Here is a 23,398-nt window from a genome sequence, read left to right as displayed (position 1 = left end):
TTTTTGGGGAGGAATGTGTAATAATATCTATTAGTTTAAATTTCATCATATGTAATTAACAAAACTGGGCATAACTGAATTTGTTTTATAAATAACATACATTTTGTAAGGGTTCAATCAGTTATCGACTTTAAAGTGAACGTCTCTTTTCAGGTTTAATTGTATTATCATTATGTTACCATTATCATAGTCACTGAAATAAAATCCCATTGTCACCTACTTCTAGCCTTCTCATATCTGGTTCAAGCCCTTTAAGATCAATGGTAAAGGGATGTGTTGAACAGTCACCAAGGTAGAAGACCTTAAGAATTCATCTGTATCATGTATTTATACAAGAATTTGTTATGTTTGAAAATTCTTTTGACAATATTAATATACACTGGTTAAATGTACCAACAGGTGATTCTAGTAATTTGCTTGAACTGAGGCGGTCGTGATATGACCTAAATGAAATCAGGTGAGATCAGGCTACACTGAGAATTTTTCATTTGTTTATTACATAGAAAATAAAGCTGTCACAAGCTGCTTTCTATCATTACAAACATTTTTTCAGCAGGCATTTCTGACTCTGAATATGATACTTTTCAATACAAGACCACTTTAGTTGGAGAAATGACATTTAGGACAAAAACAGTGATGTAACAGGTTACTGATAGATCAGGCCATAGATATATAATGCCCATATAAGGATGTGGATGTGACAGTGACACGTGGTTTATATATGGAAGATGTTGCCCCCTTTATAATACCAAAACACCCACAGAAAGACATCACAATCATGGTGCTTATTTCCACTGTGAGTTAATTTCCCTCGATTGATCATATAGCCGAATATCCTTACATCCAATACTGCAAGTGATAATAAATTGGCAAAAAATAAATGATTGAGTGGAAACTGTTTGTCTAACCTAGAAGTAAAGAGCAGATGTTTGGTACAGGAAAACTGGTAATGCAGTCAATACAGGAAAATGTGTAGGCCAGGACCTGCAGGCAGGGAAGGTGATGTGACTGTGAATATTTCTTTGTTTTTGGTGGTAGGGGCAGAGCCATTGATGAAGCTAGTATTGGAATGTTGGTGGATGAGTGCGAGTTGGTGAGTGGGTTGGTAGGTAAGGACAGCATCAGTGTTAGGGCCTGCATCTGTGTTGGAGAGTGAGGACAGGGTTGGTGATAGCGCCTGTGTTTTTTGTGTTGCTATGAGAGGACAGCAACAGTGTTAGGGCCTGCATCTGTGTTAGAGAGTGAGGACAGGGTTGGTGATAGTGTATATGTCTGTTAGTAGGGGAGGACAGGGTTGGTGATAGTGCATATGTCTGTTAGTAGGGGAGGACAGGGTTGGTGATAGAACCTATGTCTGTTAGTAGGGGGGAACAGGGTTGGTGAGAGTGCCTGTGTTTGTGTTGGTGGGGTAAGCATTTGTTTGTTGGTGGATGAGGGCAGGGTCAGCAATGGGGTCTGCATCTTTGCATTTGGCCCCAGTTGTGATGATTATTTGTAATGATAATAATTCGTAATTCTAAATGCAATCCTATAGCTTTAAACAAGAACAGTTCAGATAGGTATTATGTAATCCTTATATTTGTTTGTTTCTTTGTTTATTAAGTTAATTGCCCCATGAACAGTAAATATCATTTTGAGGCAGGGTTTCCATGTGACAGCTGGTGGCTACAGCACTGAATTACATGTGGGAGGCCCGTCACATATTCTGCCTGAAGCAATAAAGCAAAAGCATCTTGTCCAAGGACACAACCACTTCAGCATAGACCAATCTGCTTCTCAGCTTCCTGAGAAACACAAACTGCCATGGGTATTGAGTGTCAAAACACATACGGGACATACCAAATATATTCGAGTACATACAAAATGCTATTTAACAAAATACTGTATAATGATGCTTTTTACCAGCTGATAGAACACTAAGTCTGATGTTTCAGTTCACTGACTTTATATTGCAATTTCTTAAGCAAACAAACCTGTCATACAAAATGATATGTCACATATAGTATTTACCGGTAAGTGATGCAGAGAAATATTTCTCATTTATCAGTTGTAGAGATTTGCCTACCACAAGGTGGGTGTGGCTATATATGTCTATCAGTAATCGCAAGAATTTTGCATTATTATGTCTAAAACAGCTAATAACCAAATAATCAATCTCAGTCGCATGCCGTTTGATATTTTGATACAAATGATCATAAGGTTGAATTTATCATCTATTTCTCCAATTGAGGGATTTAAAGGGTAGGTGTGGGTGATGGCTTGTATTTGTAGACCCCTATTTTAGTCATCATTATTAGCAAATCCATAGAATTGAATACAATGTGAAGAAGGTACTGTTTGTTTATTGTTACTTTCCATCCTATTAACAGCCAGGGTCAATTCAGGACAACCCAGGTTTGCAGGGGTGGAGATTAGTTGGAGTTCCTTGAGAAAACACATTGACCAGTACCTGCCCCACTAAGGCCTCAAACTGGCAACCCAGAGGTGGAGAGCTAGTGAGATGGACAGATGCATTAGCCACTCGGGCCACAATATGTACTATCACTGACCATTATCTGTATGACATTCATAGAAGCATCTCTTATCATCGTGGTTGTTTGAAGCAAACATTCATCCATCCATCATAAAGAACAGTGCCTTCCAAGATTTTTGTTTGTAGCAGCAACTGAACACCAAGTTGAAACCAGAGAAATTTCAGTAGATTCTCATGAGGCACACATATTCTCTGTGATCTATTGTCTGCCAATTGATATGATGCTATGTAATGATAAATGCCTACCTACGGTACACAATGTACAGATACATCACTCCACCCATCAATCAGCCGTGCCTTATTGATTTTCACTGAAGCAAATGTCAGCTGTTATGTAAGATAGGATGGGATTCTAGACATACATTTATTTATACCACAAAACACAACACTGAATATACATACTTTCACATCACTGTATGCATACAGAACAATTCAAAAAGTCTGAAATCCCAATAACAATAAATTGTCACTTGGATACATTTTTAAATATATATATAAATGTACCTTCATAAAAAATATATTAAAGATGACAGGCTGCTGACTTTCACAAAAATGAGTATCACTGTCTGACATATTTCTGTCTAATACGGTGTAATAATGACCACGATTTGAGGTATATTCATCTGATTTAGTATTCTTTTATTTCATGTGAATTAATATGGTAGAAAACTTTCATAGGGCAGCTGTTATAAACACTTCTGAACTGTTTATGTGTTACCGAATGTTAAGCTGTGAAGAAACAAGTATATATCCTCTTGTATTTCAAAACTCATAAAACAGTTTCTATATAAAAATTTATAAATGATTTTTCAACAGAATAAATTTTTTTTATATTTTGATATGGTTTTATCATTTCTACAAATCATGTAAACATTTAATCTACATATATGGTCTCTTGAGCTAATCAGGCCAAGAACAAGGTGACACTGCAATCAGTATGAGTTTCTCTCATGATGTGTTAACATGGTTATGATAATGCACATATTGTACCACACCACTGATTAAACAAGTCAACGTCTCCAGGAAAATGCCCTCCAATGCTTATACAACCCATATTTTAAAATTACCATCCATGTATGTTCCAGAATGAAGACCAGTTCAATGCTGGTTAAGTGACCGACAGCGTTTTAAGATTCAAGTTTACAACAATATTACGGCCCTAAATAAATGTTTATTGATCTTTGCTGTTTCAAGTGCATGAGGAGAGACTTACTTGTTTATGAGTAACCCCAGGTACACCAGCAATAGTGTCGCGAGGAATTGTACAGAATTGAACACTAAGATATCTTGATGTTTTAGCTAACAAAATTCTATTGAATATGAAAAATGCCTCTGTCGACAGTACCAAACGAATATCTGAATACTTGCTGACATTGCTGCTAAAATCACTTAAGCGATGTCACTGAATCTTTGACATTCTATAAAAAGTAATGGTGATTTTAATTTTATAACTATAGCATACAAAATCAGACGAGGTACATATTCTTAAGCTTTATATACAGCCTAATCAAATCCCTTGCCTTATGAAAAAAGTCAGAGAATGAGCTAGATATTTACTTGAATTAACCCTGACATATCCATGAACTCAAAGACGTGGTCCTTACTGTCCAAGATATTACAATGCGCTATAGTTTGGTAAATTAGATTGTGTTAAGTTTGATTGAAATCCTTCAAGAAATAAGCAAATAAGTAAAGCTGAGGACTAAAATCAAAAATAGTTAAGGTTCACAACCACCCTAAAAATGTTTTGGACAACTTGTGCTACATGGCAAAAATACTATCCTTAGCAATATATCTAGCAAAGTACGCCCTTAACAACAGTCACTGTGATTCAATGCCAATAGAATTTTTACAAGGTATATGGTTTGTTTGCTGGGCATATGACTTACTTGCATGGGAGTATCCTGATGACATCAGAGGCTTTGTATCCTTCTATACACACAGCACACTGGTCAAACTCAGACTCCAACTCCTGTCAAAGACAAAATAATATTAACACACTGGTCAGACTCAGACTCCACCTCCTGTCAAAGACAAAGTAATGATAACACACTGGTCAAACTCAGACTCCAACTCCTGTCAAAGACAAAATAATATTAACACACTGGTCAGACTCAGTCACAAAATCACACCTCCTGTCAAAGACAAAGTAATGATAACACACTGGTCAAACTCAGACTCCAACTCCTGTCAAAGACAAAATAATAATAACACACTGGTCAGACTCAGACTCCACCTCCTGTCAAAGACAAAGTAATGATAACACACTGGTCAAACTCAGACTCCAACTCCTGTCAAAGACAAAGTAATAATATTAACACACTGACTCCACCTCCTGTCAAAGACAAAATAATATTAACACACTGGTAATGATAACACACTGGTCAAACTCAGACTCCAACTCCTGTCAAAGACAAAATAATACACTGGTCAGACTCAGACTCCAACTCCTGTCAAAGACAAAATAATAATAACACACTGGTCAGACTCAGACTCCAACTCCTGTCAAAGACAAAATAATATTAACACACTGGTCAGACTCAGACTCCACCTCCTGTCAAAGACAAAATAATAATAACACACTGGTCAGACTCAGACTCCACCTCCTGTCAAAGACAAAGTAATGATAACACACTGGTCAGACTCAGACTCCACCTCCTGTCAAAGACAAAGTAATGATAACACACTGGTCAAACTCAGACTCCAACTCCTGTCAAAGACAAAATAATAATAACACACTGGTCAGACTCAGACTCCACCTCCTGTCAAAGACAAAGTAATGATAACACACTGGTCAGACTCAGACTCCACCTCCTGTCAAAGACAAAGTAATGATAACACACTGGTCAGACTCAGACTCCACCTCCTGTCAAAGACAAAGTAATGATAACACACTGGTCAGACTCAGACTCCACCTCCTGTCAAAGACAAAGTAATGATAACACACTGGTCAGACTCAGACTCCACCTCCTGTCAAAGACAAAATAATAATAACACACTGGTCAAACTCAGACTCCACCTCCTGTCAAAGACAAAGTAATAATAACACACTGGTCAGACTCAGACTCCACCTCCTGTCAAAGACAAAATAATAACACACTGGTCAGACCCAGACTCCACCTCCTGTCAAAGACAAAGTAATGATAACACACTGGTCAAACTCAGACTCCACCTCCTGTCAAAGACAAAGTAATGATAACACACTGGTCAAACTCAGACTCCACCTCCTGTCAAAGACAAAATAATAACACACTGGTCAGACTCAGACTCCACCTCCTGTCAAAGACAAAATAATGATAACACACTGGTCAAACTCAGACTCCACCTCCTGTCAAAGACAAAATAATATTAACACACTGGTCAGACTCAGACTCCACCTCCTGTCAAAGACAAAGTAATGATAACACACTGGTCAGACTCAGACTCCACCTCCTGTCAAAGACAAAGTAATGATAACACACTGGTCAGACTCAGACTCCACCTCCTGTCAAAGACAAAATAATAATAACACACTGGTCAAACTCAGACTCCACCTCCTGTCAAAGACAAAGTAATAATAACACACTGGTCAGACTCAGACTCCACCTCCTGTCAAAGACAAAATAATATTAACACACTGGTCAGACCCAGACTCCACCTCCTGTCAAAGACAAAGTAATAATAACACACTGGTCAGACTCAGACTCCACCTCCTGTCAAAGACAAAATAATGATAACACACTGGTCAAACTCAGACTCCATCTCCTGTCAAAGACAAAATAATATTAACACACTGGTCAGACTCAGACTCCACCTCCTGTCAAAGACAAAGTAATGATAACACACTGGTCAAACTCAGACTCCACCTCCTGTCAAAGACAAAGTAATGATAACACACTGGTCAAACTCAGACTCCAACTCCTGTCAAAGACACAAAACACTGTCATGAGACACACATACATATACAACCTACAAGACAAGGAATTATGGGGCACATACCATGTAAACCATCAACTGACATGGCCACAAAACTCTGTCATAGGGAACACATATAATTGCAAAACAAATAGTTACTGGGGACATATATACAATGTGGTAAATTTTGGCTGATCAATCATCAGATCGATTTACATTTTTCAAATTCAAGCTGATAACAATGGTACTAATAAAGCCTGTTAACCATGTCCTAAACAACAAAATAGCAACCAACATTTGAGTAAAATATTTGACCTTTTCCTGAAGCAATCTCAATCTGCAAGCACTGCATGTTTCTTTGTTAAGAAAACCTAGCTGAAGCAACAGCCAGAACATTAAGCTAATTGTATCTAGTTTTAGATATCTAGATACAGGTACTAATCTAATCACTGGCTGATTCAATCACCAGAAAATCAATACCTGCACATGTGAGACTACGTGTTCTGTTCTCACCCCGGTACAACATACATGGCATTACTTCTAATAATGTCATGCCTGCAAACTCGACATACACTGAAGCCGAAGCGAATGATATTTTTATCATAATCTTTTTCCGCAAGCAAACCTATTACAATAAAGTAGAAAAGCACTTTTGCAAGCGCATCAGCTTGTCTCATTCCTACATGACCTCGTTAATTGATTAATCCATGCCCAGAAAATTTTATGAGAATCTCTTCAACAGTTCTAGAGAAATGATACCTAGAAAACTTCTTAAAAAATTCTTAATACATGCATCTTCTTTGAAAAGTTTGAAAGAATCAAATACAAAAGGGTTCCAAACTTACAGTGTAACTACATTGTAGAAATAAATCAATGATGAAAACCATTTTAATCTGCAGCTGGAGAAAAAGTGGTTGTGAAAAGATCAAATTTATGACAATTGCATAGATCACATTGAACACTGAACTTGTTCGTGTTTACTGAATAAAATCAAATTATAATTTAAGAAATCAAAATAGATAACAGCTGCAGGTATCTTGAATGCTCCACTTTACCTCAAATGGGGACAAGCTCACCACTTTATCACTTTATCTTAAATGGGAGCATGCTCACTACTTGACCTCAACTGGGGGCATGCTGAAGCCTTTATCTCTAATGAGGGTATGAACACCACTTTACCTTACATACCGACATGCACATCACTCATGCTGAAAAATCTGATAAATTTAATCAAGAAAAGATCTCAAATGAATTGCCATTTGAAACAATTGAATATTAAGAACTATAAGAAGTGCTTTGTGAAAAATAGCATTATAACAGACAACCTCAACTCCAAATATTTGCTTGCCAGTAATTTTGACTTTATGATCAGTCGAAAAATTTTAGATTCAAACCTTATTCTAGAAAGAGCCATGAGGGTCAAGAAAAAGTTATGAATATTATAAGGGCAGACTACGAACTTGGGCAATTTGAATTTCAAAGTCAAAGTAAGTAGCCTTAACAGATGATGGGTGGTTAAAAACTTATTGAAACAATAAAAAATTTCAAAATGTACTTTATAATTCATTTGACTTTCTGAAAAAAAGAGGAATTCAAGCTTTAAAAAAAACTGCAGTATTCTTGCAATTGACTTAGAAAGATGTTGCTGCTATAGGTAACTACATTAATGCAACACAAACCTTGTCTCCAGTTTTAACTGTTCTTTGGGGAATTTTAGCTATCGCTTTCTTGGCAGCACTCGCCAATCGTCTCTGAAAATAAAAGAAATAAATAACTGAAAAATCTAATATCAAAAGTTCTGTGATATCGACAATTACCAAATTAGATTTAAGGTCTCATTTCAGTGATTTTGCACAAAAGTCAACTTGTCCAAAATCCAAATGCTGACATTTCTAACAGTCTAAAGTCATTCTGTCCAACACTATTCAAATTTGGGCTGAAGTTTTACGAGTCTCCAGCTAGGTAAAATTGCTGTTGTAACTTTATCTTTCCAAGTTTCACTTGTGATAAATTGACAGGTGCATGTGTGTAATTCCAGTACATTGTAATAGCTATGTATTTCAATGGTCCATAAAACATGCAATACCACAAGTCAACATCACAGCTTTGAGGTAAACAACTGAAACTAGCATGTATTTATTAAGTAGACCAGTTAATACAGGATATAGTATTGAGAGTTTTTCATTTAGGCCACATAAGACAGGGAGTTGTTATATACAGGGAGTTGTTATATACAGGGAGTTGTTATATACAGGGAGTTGTTATATACAGGGAGTTGTTATATACAGGGAGTTGTTATATACAGGGAGTTGTTATATACAGTGAGTTGTTATATACAGGGAGTTGTTATATACAGGGAGTTGTTATATACAGGGAGTTGTTATATACAGGGAGTTGTTATATACAGTGAGTTGTTATATACAGGGAGTTGTTTATATACAGGGAGTTGTTATATACAGGGAGTTGTTTATATACAGGGAGTTGTTATATACAGGGAGTTGTTATATACAGTGAGTTGTTTATATACAGGGAGTTGTTATATACAGGGAGTTGTTATATACAGGGAATTGTTATATACAGGGAGTTGTTATATACAGGGAGTTGTTTATATACAGGGAGTTGTTATATACAGGGAGTTGTTATATACAGGGAGTTGTTTATATACAGGGAGTTGTTTATATACAGGGAGTTGTTATATACAGGGAGTTGTTATATACAGGGAGTTGTTATATACAGTGAGTTGTTATATACAGGGAGTTGTTATATACAGTGAGTTGTTATATACAGGGAGTTGTTATATACAGGGAGTTGTTATATACAGGGAGTTGTTATATACAGGGAGTTGTTATATACAGTTTATATACAGGTTGTTGTTTTATATACAGGGAGTTGTTATATACAGGGAGTTGTTATATACAGGGAGTTGTTTATATACAGGGAGTTGTTATATACAGGGAGTTGTTATATCCAGGGAGTTGTTATATCCAGGGAGTTGTTATATACAGGGAGTTGTTATATACAGGGAGTTGTTATATACAGGGAGTTGTTATATACAGGGAGTTGTTTATATACAGGGAATTGTTTATATACAGGGAGTTGTTTATATACAGGGAGTTGTTTATATACATGGAGTTGTTTATATACAGGGAGTTGTTATATACAGGGAGTTGTTATATACAGTGAGTTGTTTATATACAGGGAGTTGTTATATACAGGGAGTTGTTATATACAGGGAGTTGTTATATACAGGGAATTGTTATATACAGGGAGTTGTTATATACAGGGAATTGTTATATACAGGGAGTTGTTATATACAGGGAGTTGTTATATACAGGGAGTTGATATATCCAGGGAGTTGTTATATCCAGGGAGTTGTTTATATCCAGGGAATTGTTATATACAGGGAGTTGTTATATACAGGGAATTGTTATATACAGGGAGTTGTTATATACAGGGAGTTGTTATATACAGGGAGTTGTTATATACAGGGAGTTGTTATATCCAGGGAGTTGTTATATACAGGGAGTTGTTATATACAGTGAGTTGTTATATACAGGGAGTTGTTTATATACAGGGAGTTGTTATATACAGGGAATTGTTTATATACAGGGAGTTGTTATATACAGGGAGTTGTTATATCCAGGGAGTTGTTTATATCCAGGGAGTTGTTATATACAGGGAGTTGTTATATTCAGTGAGTTGATATATACAGGGAGTTGTTATATACAGGGCCGGGTCACCAACATAGTCTAGACTGTGCATCAAAAAATTGCACCTACATCCATAAAAATTTGCATCTGAAAACACAAGTTTCAAAATGCAATTGCGCTGATCTTTTACAAGCATTTTTAGGTCACCCAAGATTTTCATGGTGACCTATACATTGTGATTGCCTTCTGATGGGCTCCATGGGTCTGTACCTAAGAACTGATTTCAACAAACTTTTGCAGAACCCTCCCAGCCCAATATAAACCAAAGTATCATAATGAATTATATGATCAAAGCAGCCCCCTACCCCCAACCCCCACCCCCACCAAGGGTCTGAGGGGCAGGGTCTAATGCTGTCAAATTGACTCAAATTTCTAAAATCTTCTTTTCCACACCTAGATGGTAGAATCAAATGCTCTTTCTGGTTGGAAAGATATAAAGGTACTTTATCAAAATTATGAATTTCCTGACCCCAGAATTTTTCCCCTGTTGAGGGGTTGAAGTTTAAGTTTCCACAGGTAAATTGCATCTTTTCGCAAAACACTGTAAACTTTCCATTGACAATATCTAAGAAAGAATTATTAGCATAGGATGACAGTTTTGATGGTATGCAATAAACTGCCACTGGCTGACCCCTAACCTTTAAACATATCACTTCAAAATAATTATCATCAATGACACAATCTATATAATCTATAATCTTTATAGTGCTCACCTGAGGTGACTGACATGGCTGCTACGCCTTTTGTAGTTTTATATTCATTACTTGACACCAGCATTATTACATAAAACATTGTGTTCAATAGTGTTGGGCTGATGAGCAATTGTAATTGAAATCAAATATAAAAAAAAATGGGAGAGAGAAAAACTGGCAACAATCAATTATGAGAAACTCGTAATCAATTCAGAACTTCTTCATCAACTTTGTCTGTTTACTGGAAATAAGTTTCCTATAGGCTGTGTTATTATTTGAAGTTGATTCTGGTCTACTTTTTGAAAAAAAAAAGTTGGATGAATTTGCTGGGAACAGAATATTCTGATTTAAACAACTGTTTGACTGCACTGAACCACCATAATGTAATAATCATAAAAATCATTACAAAACTATATTTGTTAAACGATCAATTATCAATCGGTCTGAGTTTTATAAACAATTTGGTGAAATCAGCTGTGATTTCTCAGCAGTTTTCAAACACTGTACAGATTACAAATGTGTGTGAGCCAAGTACAGATTATCAAACACCAACCATGTCAATATTCTCACTCCGACTACCAACTAACAAACATTAATGATGCAATATGCAACAGCTGATTGAAGATACATTTTTATGACCAAATTCACCAGACCTTGTGATTAAGAACATGGAGACCTGTGAGAATGTATGTAACCTTGACACCTCTTCAAGGAGAGGAATCCTCAGATCATCTGTGCTGGCCAGACTGAAGGAAACTGTAAAGGCCTGCTAGCCTGATACACACTTTGTGATATACCAGTACATGTGCATCGGCTGACTGCATTCTTTTCAATCTCTTGATAAAGCCTGGTTTAGGCTTTCATCTCTTCACTTGCTTATTTTTTCAACCATTTTCAGTCCAATGACTTCAGTTTCCATTGTGAAGGAATGTGAAATGAAATACATTGACTCCCACATATGACATTCAGTATAGTTTCAGTTACCCTGTTTTGTAGGGAATATCTGAACTATGGGTAAAGCTAACCAGCATACAGCTTAATGCCAGAGCCCACTGTATGTTTTGCAAGACTTTGTCAGATTGTGTGTACATATGTATGTATACACAATATCTAGGTAGAAAACAAAAGCTTGTAGACTTTCCACAACCTAAATACACATCACACAAACCAAAACACTATAATCTGTACACATGTGTTCCAGGTACTACTCAGGCTGTATTACATAACCTAACAAATGGTCATCAAAACAGAAAATAATACATAAAAATTTCAAATTAGCTTACACATACAGGATATGTTTTCAAAATTCGGGATAATTAATTTTTATCACTTGCCCTGTCGGACAGGTGATTACCCAACTTTTAAACCTGCCCATCATGAATGATGACTTGGCCAGTTCTAAAAACGTTTTTGTTCTTTGTACTTGTATGCTTTAAATGTAAGATATCTTATATAATGAATGTGAATTTCTCATCATGTGCATATATGTCCACAGCATATAAACATTTAACCTTACAAATTCTAACTCAAAGTGATAGGATGTGCTTGTTTGTAATCCTACTGAACTGTAGATGGGTGAGCTTATTAATTATCAAGCATGGGATTTTTTGTCAGATAAATATGGTAATATGTACGACATCAGAGTATTTAAAGGCTCATTTTCTGAATGGTGATTCTCAACCTTTTACAATATGTCTAAAACTAAAATGCCAATTCATAACCATAAGTAAACTGACTAGACAACACTTTTACTTGTATTGCTATTTGTTCCTTAAAAGGTTTACGCCTGGACTTTTCATAATTTGATATATCAGCCTAAGATGATGCAATAATGCAAGTGTCCAATCCTTCTAGGCAAAGACAATCATGAAAGCTTGTCTCTTTTCCTTTAGCTTAGCCCAGTGAATATACAAATTTTGAAAGTAGAAAAAGGTCATGTCACATCAAAGTGTTACTTTCGTGATGGCAAGATTCTATTTACCGCATAAGACATAACTACACAAGTAACACTTTGATTCATTTATTTACATTCAAAGTAATTTTAAAAAGTTGAAAAATAAAAGTATTTAAAAAAAAAATATAAAGGAATTCAATTATCAAAATCATTCAAGTCTATTAGTTTATATGGCTTTACTGCTAAATTGCCACTTAGAGTGATATTTTTGATCAAATAGTCCTAGATATCCAGATACTCTTGTTTATGTTACAATTGTTGACAAACGCATATTATATGGAACTGGGTACATGTCATTGTGTGCAAATACCACTTAACCTGTTACAAAGCAATTTTATATTTCCGACACTGATGAGCCGAAAAAACAAAATATCTTTAACATACCTATATGATATTTGTTGTTCAATAAAAAAAAATATTGTGTAACTGTAATAGCAGTAGCTGACTTCCATGCACATGTAATTGAATATCATAAACACATGATCATTTCCCATGGTGATTTTCCACTAATTTCATTTGATTCCAACAGTTATATTCTGTTCAGGTTTGTATTAAATGATATGTAGGGTTTAATTAAAGAAGAATATTCCACTCTCAATTAGGGAGGTGTCATGAAAAAACAATTATATTAGAAGTGCCTGCTTTCTACTTTACTGTAAGACATGGTCCTTCGAATAAACACATTGACGTCACATGTACCACATGACCATTTACCTCAATATATTTCACACTTGTGCGTAAAGCATACTTTTGACTGCCTAAAAATAACTATCGTGACATTTGAATGACGTAATATTGTTGGTAGTGGTATTTGGATTATATCATGACAGAAATCGATGAAAGTCATCGCCAAAACCCTTAAAGGAGATCTATAGGTCCATTGCCTTTTCTCCCATCTCCTTGTCTTATGACAATAAAAATTTACTGATATATTTGATGTGTATCACATTATATGTACTTGTTTAAATACCACTAAAAACTAAATCTTTAGTAAACAGATCAAGCTATATGGACTTTGCAGTCAGTTTCAAAATCATGCTTTTAAAACCAAAATAAAATTTTTGTAAATGAATTCATGTAACATGTAACCAAATTGGAAAGTTTAAATGTCCATATGTACTATACTCCATGTTTGATTTGAATAGCACTTGTACTTTGTGAGAAACTGAGCTAAATGCAACACTTCCGATTCTCAGCATCCCTAATTAGAAAGCTATACATTTGGTAAATGATCGTTTTGTTGAGGTATCCACAATAGGAAAAACTGAAATGTTGATGTCGACACCGTCACATCCAGAGAAAAAGTAACACCATAGTCATGTATCTGCAATTTTTTGTTACAGAGGAGAAAAAAGGGCTCTGACATTTGATTGCATCTGAGAAATAGTTACAATGAGCAGTTTATTATGAAGAAAGAAAGTAGTTCCAAGATCTATACCATCGATAAAATGTGGGGTTTTTTTTACGACAACCATGGGCTTTTATTAATTAGCACTGATGATATACTGATCTTATGAAGTACATGACATTCCGATATAAAAATGAACACTACCACAAAATTTGGAATGACTCCACACAGCACTCACATCCATGAAGTCCCATAGCTAGAATGTATCAATTATTTAGGTATTTTTCTGTTTTTGTAACGATCATATATGTAGATATGATAAATATTGTTAATGCCATTTCATTTGAGCATTTTTGTTTTGGGAAGGGCCCTCTTGCAAGTGACTAAAGTTTTTAAACCTATTTCTTTGAAATATATTGAAATGGTTTACATGAAATGTTAAAATATCTGTAATAATTTGTAAAATTGTAACAACTTTCTCCAGTCCAAAGACCAGAATCAATGGTAAAACTATCTGGCATCCCTCACAAGAATATTTCTTTAACACAGATGTATTTTCAATGTCTCCTCAACCTTCCCCAATAAGTAAGATTATTCTAGGAAACAGTCATAGAATTCTATCAAGATCTTCATGTACGTATACGCAGCCATGGAAATAAATCAATTTCTCTCCAGATCACAGCGTGCCACAACTTCCAGGCTTCTTCATAACATGTAAAGATTTCGATCAATATCTTGCCAGCTTCATTGTCTAGGTTCTGCTTTTGACATTCCAATGCTCAGCATGCATGCCTAAAGCAAATGCGTTGTTACAGTAGAGTTTCAGTTCTATGACATACCTGTTTCAGGTATAATATCTTTAGTGCCAGATGTGTTTTTCATAGAAATGATTAATGTTTTTGACACAATGTATACTTCAAAGGATCTACAAAATCAAAACCTCTTTAAATGTAACTCTCATTATCTTTATGCATTTCATTATCACAGCACAAAAATATGTTCACCACTTTGATTGACATAATTATCTGTAGTTTATATAAATGTAATTAACAGCTTCATAATATGCCATTGGCAAAAATACCATATACTCGGTAATGAAATAGAAGGTTCTATCAAAAAATATTACCATCTAGTATGAGGTGTCTTCAGAAATATGGTTGAACATGGTGTAATTGGCTTAAAATGCTTTGTTTCTTATAGAAAGAAGAACAAACATACCAGGATTTTTCCAAACTCTTGTGTAAAATTGTAAGACAAAACAACAGGTAACATGGTCCTTGTACAGCTAACATTGATATTAAAACAAAAATTAAAACTTTATGGTATTTCAAAGTGCCTGTACCTGCTAGCCAAATGGCATGATCCTAAAGTCTACTGAATTAGTAGAATCCTTACCTTGATTTTAATGTGTTTAATGCATATTTCCTTGAAATTATGTAAATGTCAGATGCCCCAGTGATAAGTGGACAGACAAAACACTGTTCATTACTTTAGCTCTTCAATTCATGTGAAGTCGGTATTTTATTTCTATATAATTAAATATACATATATATTACAGGAATAATGTTAAAAATTCTTACATTTTTATCTTTGCATATAATTATGAAATAAAAATACTACACATAGAAAAAATAAATGTTCCTTGCAAGCTATATATAATAGTATTCATAACTGCAACTTACCGTTAATCTTTCTTTGGCATGAGCATAACGGAAGCGTTGAATATAGTAGAAGACCAGCCATGCAAGGGAGATAATCATCAGCACAATGAAAGAAATTGAGACAAAGAGGACTGAGGTCTTGCTAATGTTGTGAGGATTGAAGGTAGGGTCTTCTGTCTTGGGTAGCGTTACAGTTCCAACTGTTATATGCATCAACACTTTGTACTTCTTTTCTAAAAGATTCACAATCTGTTGGCCTTCTTCATTTTTTATGTAGATGGTCACCACATCTTCAACTGAAAAGGGAAAAAATAAATTTTAAAGGCTGTGGATGGGCTTATTACCAAACATGGGATTATTTCGAGATATACATCTTTGGTGTAGTATATCAAATGTATTGCTGTACTGATATGGAGCAGTTGTCATTTTTTCAGTAGAAATTGATCATGATTCAAAGCTTAAGTGTTTCATTATACAAAGGGGAAAAAAGCCTTTTTTAAGATTTTACACAAAACAGAAAGAAAATAATTTCAAAGTGTGTCTGAAAATTTTTAACATTCATTACTACTTAAGAGTCAAAAACACGTTTGAAGTCATATAGGGTAGCTGACCGGCCTGTTGGTTTAATTTTGACCTTGAGCTCAAATCTGAAGTAGAATTTCAAGCTTGCCCAGGGAAAACTTCTGAACTTTATCAATGATTACAAATACACTTAACATACATGTATGTTCAGGGAAAACAAGTGACATTATCAGATCTTGGTAAATAGAACATAAAAGAAAAAAAATTGCTGTTTCAATAAAATGTGACATCAATCAAAATTTCACATCAATCAATTTGATTTTCACAGTACTTATACTACAATATATATGTAAACAAAAACATGCAGATTTACATTTATTACATGTTACTGTAGAAGAATAAGGTATTTCAAGTTTTAAAGGATATGCAGTAAAATCATGTTCTTTTTACTGATGCATGTTTTATAATATGCTATCCTGGTATTCACAGTGGATTTCCAAGGTCTAGTCTGACCACATAATTCACTCGAGAAACCCCTCTCAAACTTCGACCTCATAGTATCATGTGACAGTTTTGAAAATGAGGCAGTTCATTTGTATACACATGAACACATGTGATGGTGTAGAAAATTTTAGTGATTGGTATGAAAAGATCAGTTTTTTGGCACTCAAATTTGTTATAAACAAGTAGACATTGCTTGATAGCTCAAATTTAATTAATTTCTGTCTCACTTTAGCTGTACATGCAAAGCTTTGACCTCATTTGACTTGGTCAGTCCATTAGCTAATCCAGCAGAATACATATGCATTATCCCAATTGCTTTCTCATCTGAAAAGTTCCCATCTGCCATCATCAGCTTCCCCAGCAAAGTTCTGAGGTTTTCTTCTGCCCAATTGGCTATACTTTGCTTTATGGACGACATCTTAACATTTTTCTAGTTGCAACCATGGGAAGTAATTCTTGTTTACTGACAGGATGTATTGTAATCATGTGTCATATATATATATATATATATATATATAAAACAAAAAAATTATAAACTGTATACAGACTGTTTTCTTTTTATAATTACTAATTAGCACCTTTATGTGCATAGTCATCAGAAACCAAATCTATCACTGTTCATAAGATGACTTGATATGTATGCAATAATAATAAAAACAACCGATTGTTTTACAAAAAAATAAGTTTGACTGTGACGTCTCTTTAAAGGTAACATTTACTACTTTGGTACATATATATATATCAAATGAACTGAACTGAGATCACTACATGTATCAGTACAACTGAAACTGTAATTAAACTAGAGCTATATCTCTACATGTTGCTGTTTGAAAATAACAGGATTATTTGTTGTTTGCATTTCCTGCCATTTTCAGGTACATACTGGTACCTCTAATTCTAACATCTATTGTATTTCAACCTTTATTGATTTTCCTGGCTAGAAATGTCACTTCTAAGTCCTAACTGTTGTTAGCATTGCCAGACAAAATGTATATATATTCAATGAAAAAGGTTTTACAATTTGTAACATTTTATTCCAGGAAAAATCACAAGCCAATAAAAATGAACTCTTTTCTATCAATAACAATTATGGTGCATCAGGAAGCAAATCTGGGCATTTTCCTTATGGTAGCTTCTGGCACTCATTTGCAAAATTACGTAATACAAAACAGAGGTGCCACCTTGGCAATTACGCCAAAAGTTAATATTGAGTATGTCCTCCATTTGCTGCCACTACTCTGCCATTCCTGGTAAAGAGCATGTGAGAGTTCTACTTTGTCACTCCTGCTGAAGAGCATGTGAGAGTTCTGCTTTGTCACTCCTGCTGAAGAGCATGTGAGAGTTCTACTTTGTCACTCCTGCTGAAGAGCATGCGAGAGTTCTACTTTGTCATTCCTGGTAAAGAGCATGTGAGAGTTCTACTTTGTCATTCATGGTAAAGAGCATGTGAGAGTTCTACTTTGTCACTCCTGCTGAAGAGCATGTGAGAGTTCTAATTTGTCATTCCTGGTAAAGAGCATGTGAGAGTTCTACTTTGTCACTCCTGCTGAATAGCATGTGAGAGTTCTACTTTGTCACTCCTGCTGAATAGCATGTGAGAGTTCTAATTTGTCATTCCTGCTGAAGAGCATGTGAGAGTTCTAATTTGTCATTCCTGGTAAAGAGCATGTGAGAGTTCTACTTTGTCACTCCTGCTGAAGAGCATGTCAGAGTTCTAATTTGTCATTCCTGGTAAAGAGCATGTGAGAGTTCTACTTTGTCACTCCTGCTGAAGAACATGTCAGAGTTCTAATTTGTCATTCCTGGTAAATTGCATGTGAGAGTTCTACTTTGCCATTCCTGCTGAAGAACATGTCAGAGTTCTAATTTGTCATTCCTGGTAAATTGCATGTGAGAGTTCTACTTTGTCATTCCTGGTAAATTGCATGTGAGAGTTCTACTTTGTCATTCCTGGTAAAGAGCATGTGAGAGTTCTACTTTGTCACTCCTGCTGAAGAACATGTCAGAGTTCTAATTTGTCATTCCTGGTAAATTGCATGTGAGAGTTCTACTTTGTCATTCATGGTAAAGAGCATGTGAGAGTTCTAATTTGTCATTCCTGGTAAATTGCATGTGAGAGTTCTACTTTGTCATTCCTGGTAAAGAGCATGTGAGAGTTCTACTTTGTCACTCCTGCTGAAGAGCATGTGAGAGTTCTACTTTGTCATTCCAGCTGAAGAGCATGTGAGAGTTCTACTTTGTCACTCCTGCTGAAGAGCATGTGAGAGTTCTAATTTGTCATTCCTGGTAAAGAGCATGTGAGAGTTCTACTGTGAGAGTTCTACTTTGCCATTCCTGGTGAAGAGCATGTGAGAGTTTTACAATGAAACTAACATCATGATGCTGAAGACATTCCACATGTGTTTGTCATTGGAAGAACATGATAATTTGTCATTCCTGGTAAATTGCATGTGAGAGTTCTACTGTCAGTCCAGACAAGTGTATGGACATTATCCTGATAAAAAAACAGTTTGACATAAGGCGTGATGTACGTGGACAAACATTAACTTGCTGGAATGCTTGACGTATTAACTGTACAACTAGCTGGAGAAACAATTTCAACACAGAACCGCTGTGCAGTTAGTGTTCCTTGGACTGCCATCACCAAGTCAGTCTTTCCTCTCCAGATGATCTCTCCCCACACCATTACACTACCAGCTCCATACCCATCGCGCTGGGTAATGTTGTAGCATCATAACACTTGTGGCGTTGTCTCCATACACGCCTTCAGCTTACTGGACACAAAAGCACGACTCTTCAGTGAAAACAACTTTGTTCCATTGGCATTAAATCCACTGATGATGTGTTGCTGCCCAACTGAAAACATTCTAATTGATTTCATCATGGCAACAGAACAGCGATTACTGGATATCTACTGTGTAAACTTACTACCTGGAGACTACTCCGCACGGTTTGACAAGAAACACAAACTCTAGCAGCCTTGTGAATTTCATTAGCAACTTTCTGCGCAAAAAGGAAATGTTGACATCTTTACGTTATTACAATAAAAAGGCCCTGTAACTTGTAACTTGAAAGAAGTTGTGATATTGTTGAAGGGTGAACATGGAAGTGAAAAGCAACATCTCAAATGCACCTACCAGCATCCAACATCCCTATCATTATATGATATCTGTTTTCTGCCAAGTCTAGACATTCACCCATTTGACGTTTAGTTTTCGTGATTTTTGTTGCGAACACCTCTAATAACTTCGCATTCACCTATACACATGTCAAAGCTGTATGCAATCATGTGCTATGCAGCAGAAATGACAGAATGCATGTGTGTATGATCCCTGTGCATGGCTTTATCGAACTTATCAATTTACAATAGGCTATCACTAAAACACACCGATCTTACATCATATAAGCAAAAACATATCTGACGAAATGAAAATTAAATACAAAAACCCCATGCAGTGTATAAATATCTTTGCAGACACTTATGTCTACTATGTACCTGCATTACCATGCATTTAAGAAATTGTTAAAAAATATACTTCATATACAGCAGCTACAGCAAGTCTGAGGCTACACCTGGACCTGAGAAGTAGCTAGCTATATAGTTATATGTACAATCCAGGTGAATTTTGAAATTAAGTTATCTCACTTTAAAGCATTATACACTAGATGCATGTATCATACATATTAAATACACGTTTTCATTAAGACTTCATCATAGTTAGGCATATATCAAGCTCTCTTAAGATGCTTTCATTATGACCCATAATTCCTGCTTGTAATAAAGCCAAGTTTCATAATTAAGCAGATTTAAATTTGACATATACTACTGCACTGGTTTCCAGCCAGCTGGATATAGTGCTATTTAAACTAGCAATCTTCCCTCAGAAAATCACACATTTGCTTTATTTTGTTGTTGCTTCAGTCCTATTATGCGAGGTATTTCGGGATATACCAGGTTAATGTGGTGGAGGAGACCTGGAAAACCAGGAGAAAAACCACCAACCTGCAGCCAGTACATGGTGTGGAAAGTTAGTGAAAAAGATGATATAAGATGCCTTAACTACTCAGCCCCTGTGCCCCCCCCCCCTCCCCTCAATCACCTATGTACAATACCAATCATCACTGATCAATTACAATACCTACAATACCTAAATCCTTTTCATAGATGTACATTTCTCAGTGATTTCTGGGATTAAGATATTGGAGTCTTGGACTCATGTTTTCCTGTGGGACTCTCTTAAAATTTGGATTTGGTATATTGAACTCACCTAAAAAATCCTACAAAAATTACCATTTCTTCAGTATATATATATATTAAGACAATATCTAATATCTTAGTGGACTGTATTTTCAAACATTGAATTCTTTTATTTGGAATTTATTATGACAATATGGACATAAATGTGAGCTATTCTCTCAATCATGACAGACTAGTTATAAGGTAAAATCATTAAAGTGTAAAAGAACAGAGAAAATACACATTGCTGTCAAGTGCCCTGACCAGGAATCGAACCTGGGTCTCTGGCGATATACCAACCAGCTCTTCCAACTGAGCCAAAGAAGCATGCCTTGACATGAGTGACAGAGGTCGTATTTAACACTATAGACAAGCCACATCTACCCGCTCCTATTACAAAAGTAATAAGACACATAAACCCTGGTGTACCTTTTTATCACATTAATTATCATCATACTCATGCAAAGATTTAGGACATCATATTCATGCAGATATTTAGGACATCATTATTATATTTATGCAGAGATCTACAGCCCTACATGAATACAGTAGTAAGTTCCAGGTGTAAACACGTGCATATCACACTGTTCTCTAATGATTTCCAACTAACGATTGTGGTGCCATTGAAGTGTATACTTATATACTAAAATATATTTCTATGCAGAATGACCTAAATTGTGATACAACAAGTGACAAGATGTTGCCTGCAGTATTTATAATCAACAACATTTTATTTACTGATGAGTCTTGTAAATGCTCTGTAGTTTTCAATTTATGCATGTAAAGTTTTGAAAAAATCCTTCTAAGTACTATCCTTAATGCCATCCAGTAATATAAGAGCATTTTATTATATGCTGTTCAACCCACACATATGTATGTAGCATATCCTTATCAACAATCATGTCACTGAACTTCATAATTTTGCTCCTGGCTCTACACATGTACCCAAGTAATTTTTAATAGTATGCCCGTCTAATCATATAACATTAAATATTTGCACAAGATATGTATCAAACATGTGTAACAGCTCCATGCATTTTTCATGTTATCTCCGTGTAGACTACAAATGACCTATAAAATATCACCAGTGACAAGAGACGTATACATGCAATACACATGTAGACTATGATTGTATGGAGCGGTTGGTCTATTTTTAGACTATTTTCTTCCATCTTTGATGGCAAACACCTAAGTTATTATACAAGCAAGTGTAGCCACATGCATTTTCATTCAATGTACAAACAAGAAATATTTTTTTACAAATATCCAAGGCTACTTACCTCCTGTGGGTAACTCAACTTCATTATTGTTGACGGGCTCTTTTTCCTCTTTGGAGTTGTAAATGACCACGGCGGATGCATTGTATGTTTTAGCTGCTATTTCGATCTTTTTATTAAAAGAACAATTTCCCCTTTGGATTAAAGCAATCCAATTCCTTGAGGGTATATGATTAATCAGATCATTACATCCATCAGTATTATTTTCAATCGTCATCACTCTTACTACTTCTCCAGATTCCGGAGCAATTTTGCTGTTAACACTGAAATGGCCAAGTTCTTTGGCTTTTTGGAATAAAACATGAGTCATTCCATTATCTATATAAGTAATATTAACATTAGCTGCTGTTCGTTTCTTATTTACTGTCGAACGATTGGAATCTCTGGCACATCTTCCAGGCGGCGCAATCAAAACAACAAATAAAAGTACATGATAAACTAATCGCCATGACCTCCATTTTGGAAACGTACAAGTAACCAAAATCCTTGAAGAATTTGTTCGTTTCTCTTCATGTCCATCATCCACTTTGACTCTATTTTCGCTCAATCTGCTAGCAGTCATCTTCTTTGATAAATATTCAACCTTCGTCACCTTTGAATTTGTCTCTATAATGTCACTGACGCAGAAACATCGACACTCATCTTGCCCGTATGGGTCTGGTGCATTACATTAACATTGTTTTCATTCATGACGTCACGTGACATGTGATTTTGTGTTATTCTGCAGCGCCATCTATAAACAAGTGTGCTTTTATGAATGACGTTCACCTTATCGGGACAACGAGCAAACGCTTTTCTTTTGCAGTTCACGCTTTTTGTCCACATACTTTCACTTGATGAATGTAAACGTGTTTACGTAAGTCTGAAAAAGGACACATGACTGATTTTATCACAGGCGAGCTTAGATCAGATGAATGTTCGTTACATTTTTCACAACTTATTTCTTATACAACTAAAGCGGGACGACTAGGCTGTTGTATGGCCTACTAACCCAATTACTCAGAAGAGGACTTACACGACTGCTGATTTTTAATTCATATATGTGACGAAACTGATTTTTTCACCC

General features: G+C 35.5%; 1 protein-coding gene across 1 annotated transcript in view; it reads right to left on the bottom strand.

The window, feature by feature from the left end:
- LOC132561928 (RING finger protein 150-like) overlaps positions 1-22,923 on the bottom strand; it is a 28,050-nt gene extending 5,127 nt beyond the window's left edge. The window contains exons 1-4 of the mRNA XM_060226644.1: positions 22,336-22,923; positions 15,814-16,088; positions 8,107-8,178; positions 4,423-4,505 (exon numbers count right to left, since the gene is read on the bottom strand). Coding sequence (XP_060082627.1) covers positions 4,423-4,505; positions 8,107-8,178; positions 15,814-16,088; positions 22,336-22,894 — 989 coding nt within the window. The 5' untranslated portion in view covers positions 22,895-22,923. The remainder of the gene's footprint in view (positions 1-4,422; positions 4,506-8,106; positions 8,179-15,813; positions 16,089-22,335) is intronic.
- Between the last annotated feature and the right edge of the window lie 475 nt (positions 22,924-23,398).

The sequence above is a fragment of the Ylistrum balloti genome, unplaced genomic scaffold (assembly GCF_031769215.1).
Source record: "Ylistrum balloti isolate Yb309-2 unplaced genomic scaffold, AGI_CSIRO_Ybal_v1 Utg371308, whole genome shotgun sequence".
Taxonomy (NCBI): Eukaryota; Metazoa; Mollusca; class Bivalvia; order Pectinida; family Pectinidae; genus Ylistrum; species Ylistrum balloti.
Note: the sequence above shows the minus strand (reverse complement) of the source record. Positions and strands in the feature narration are given on the sequence as shown.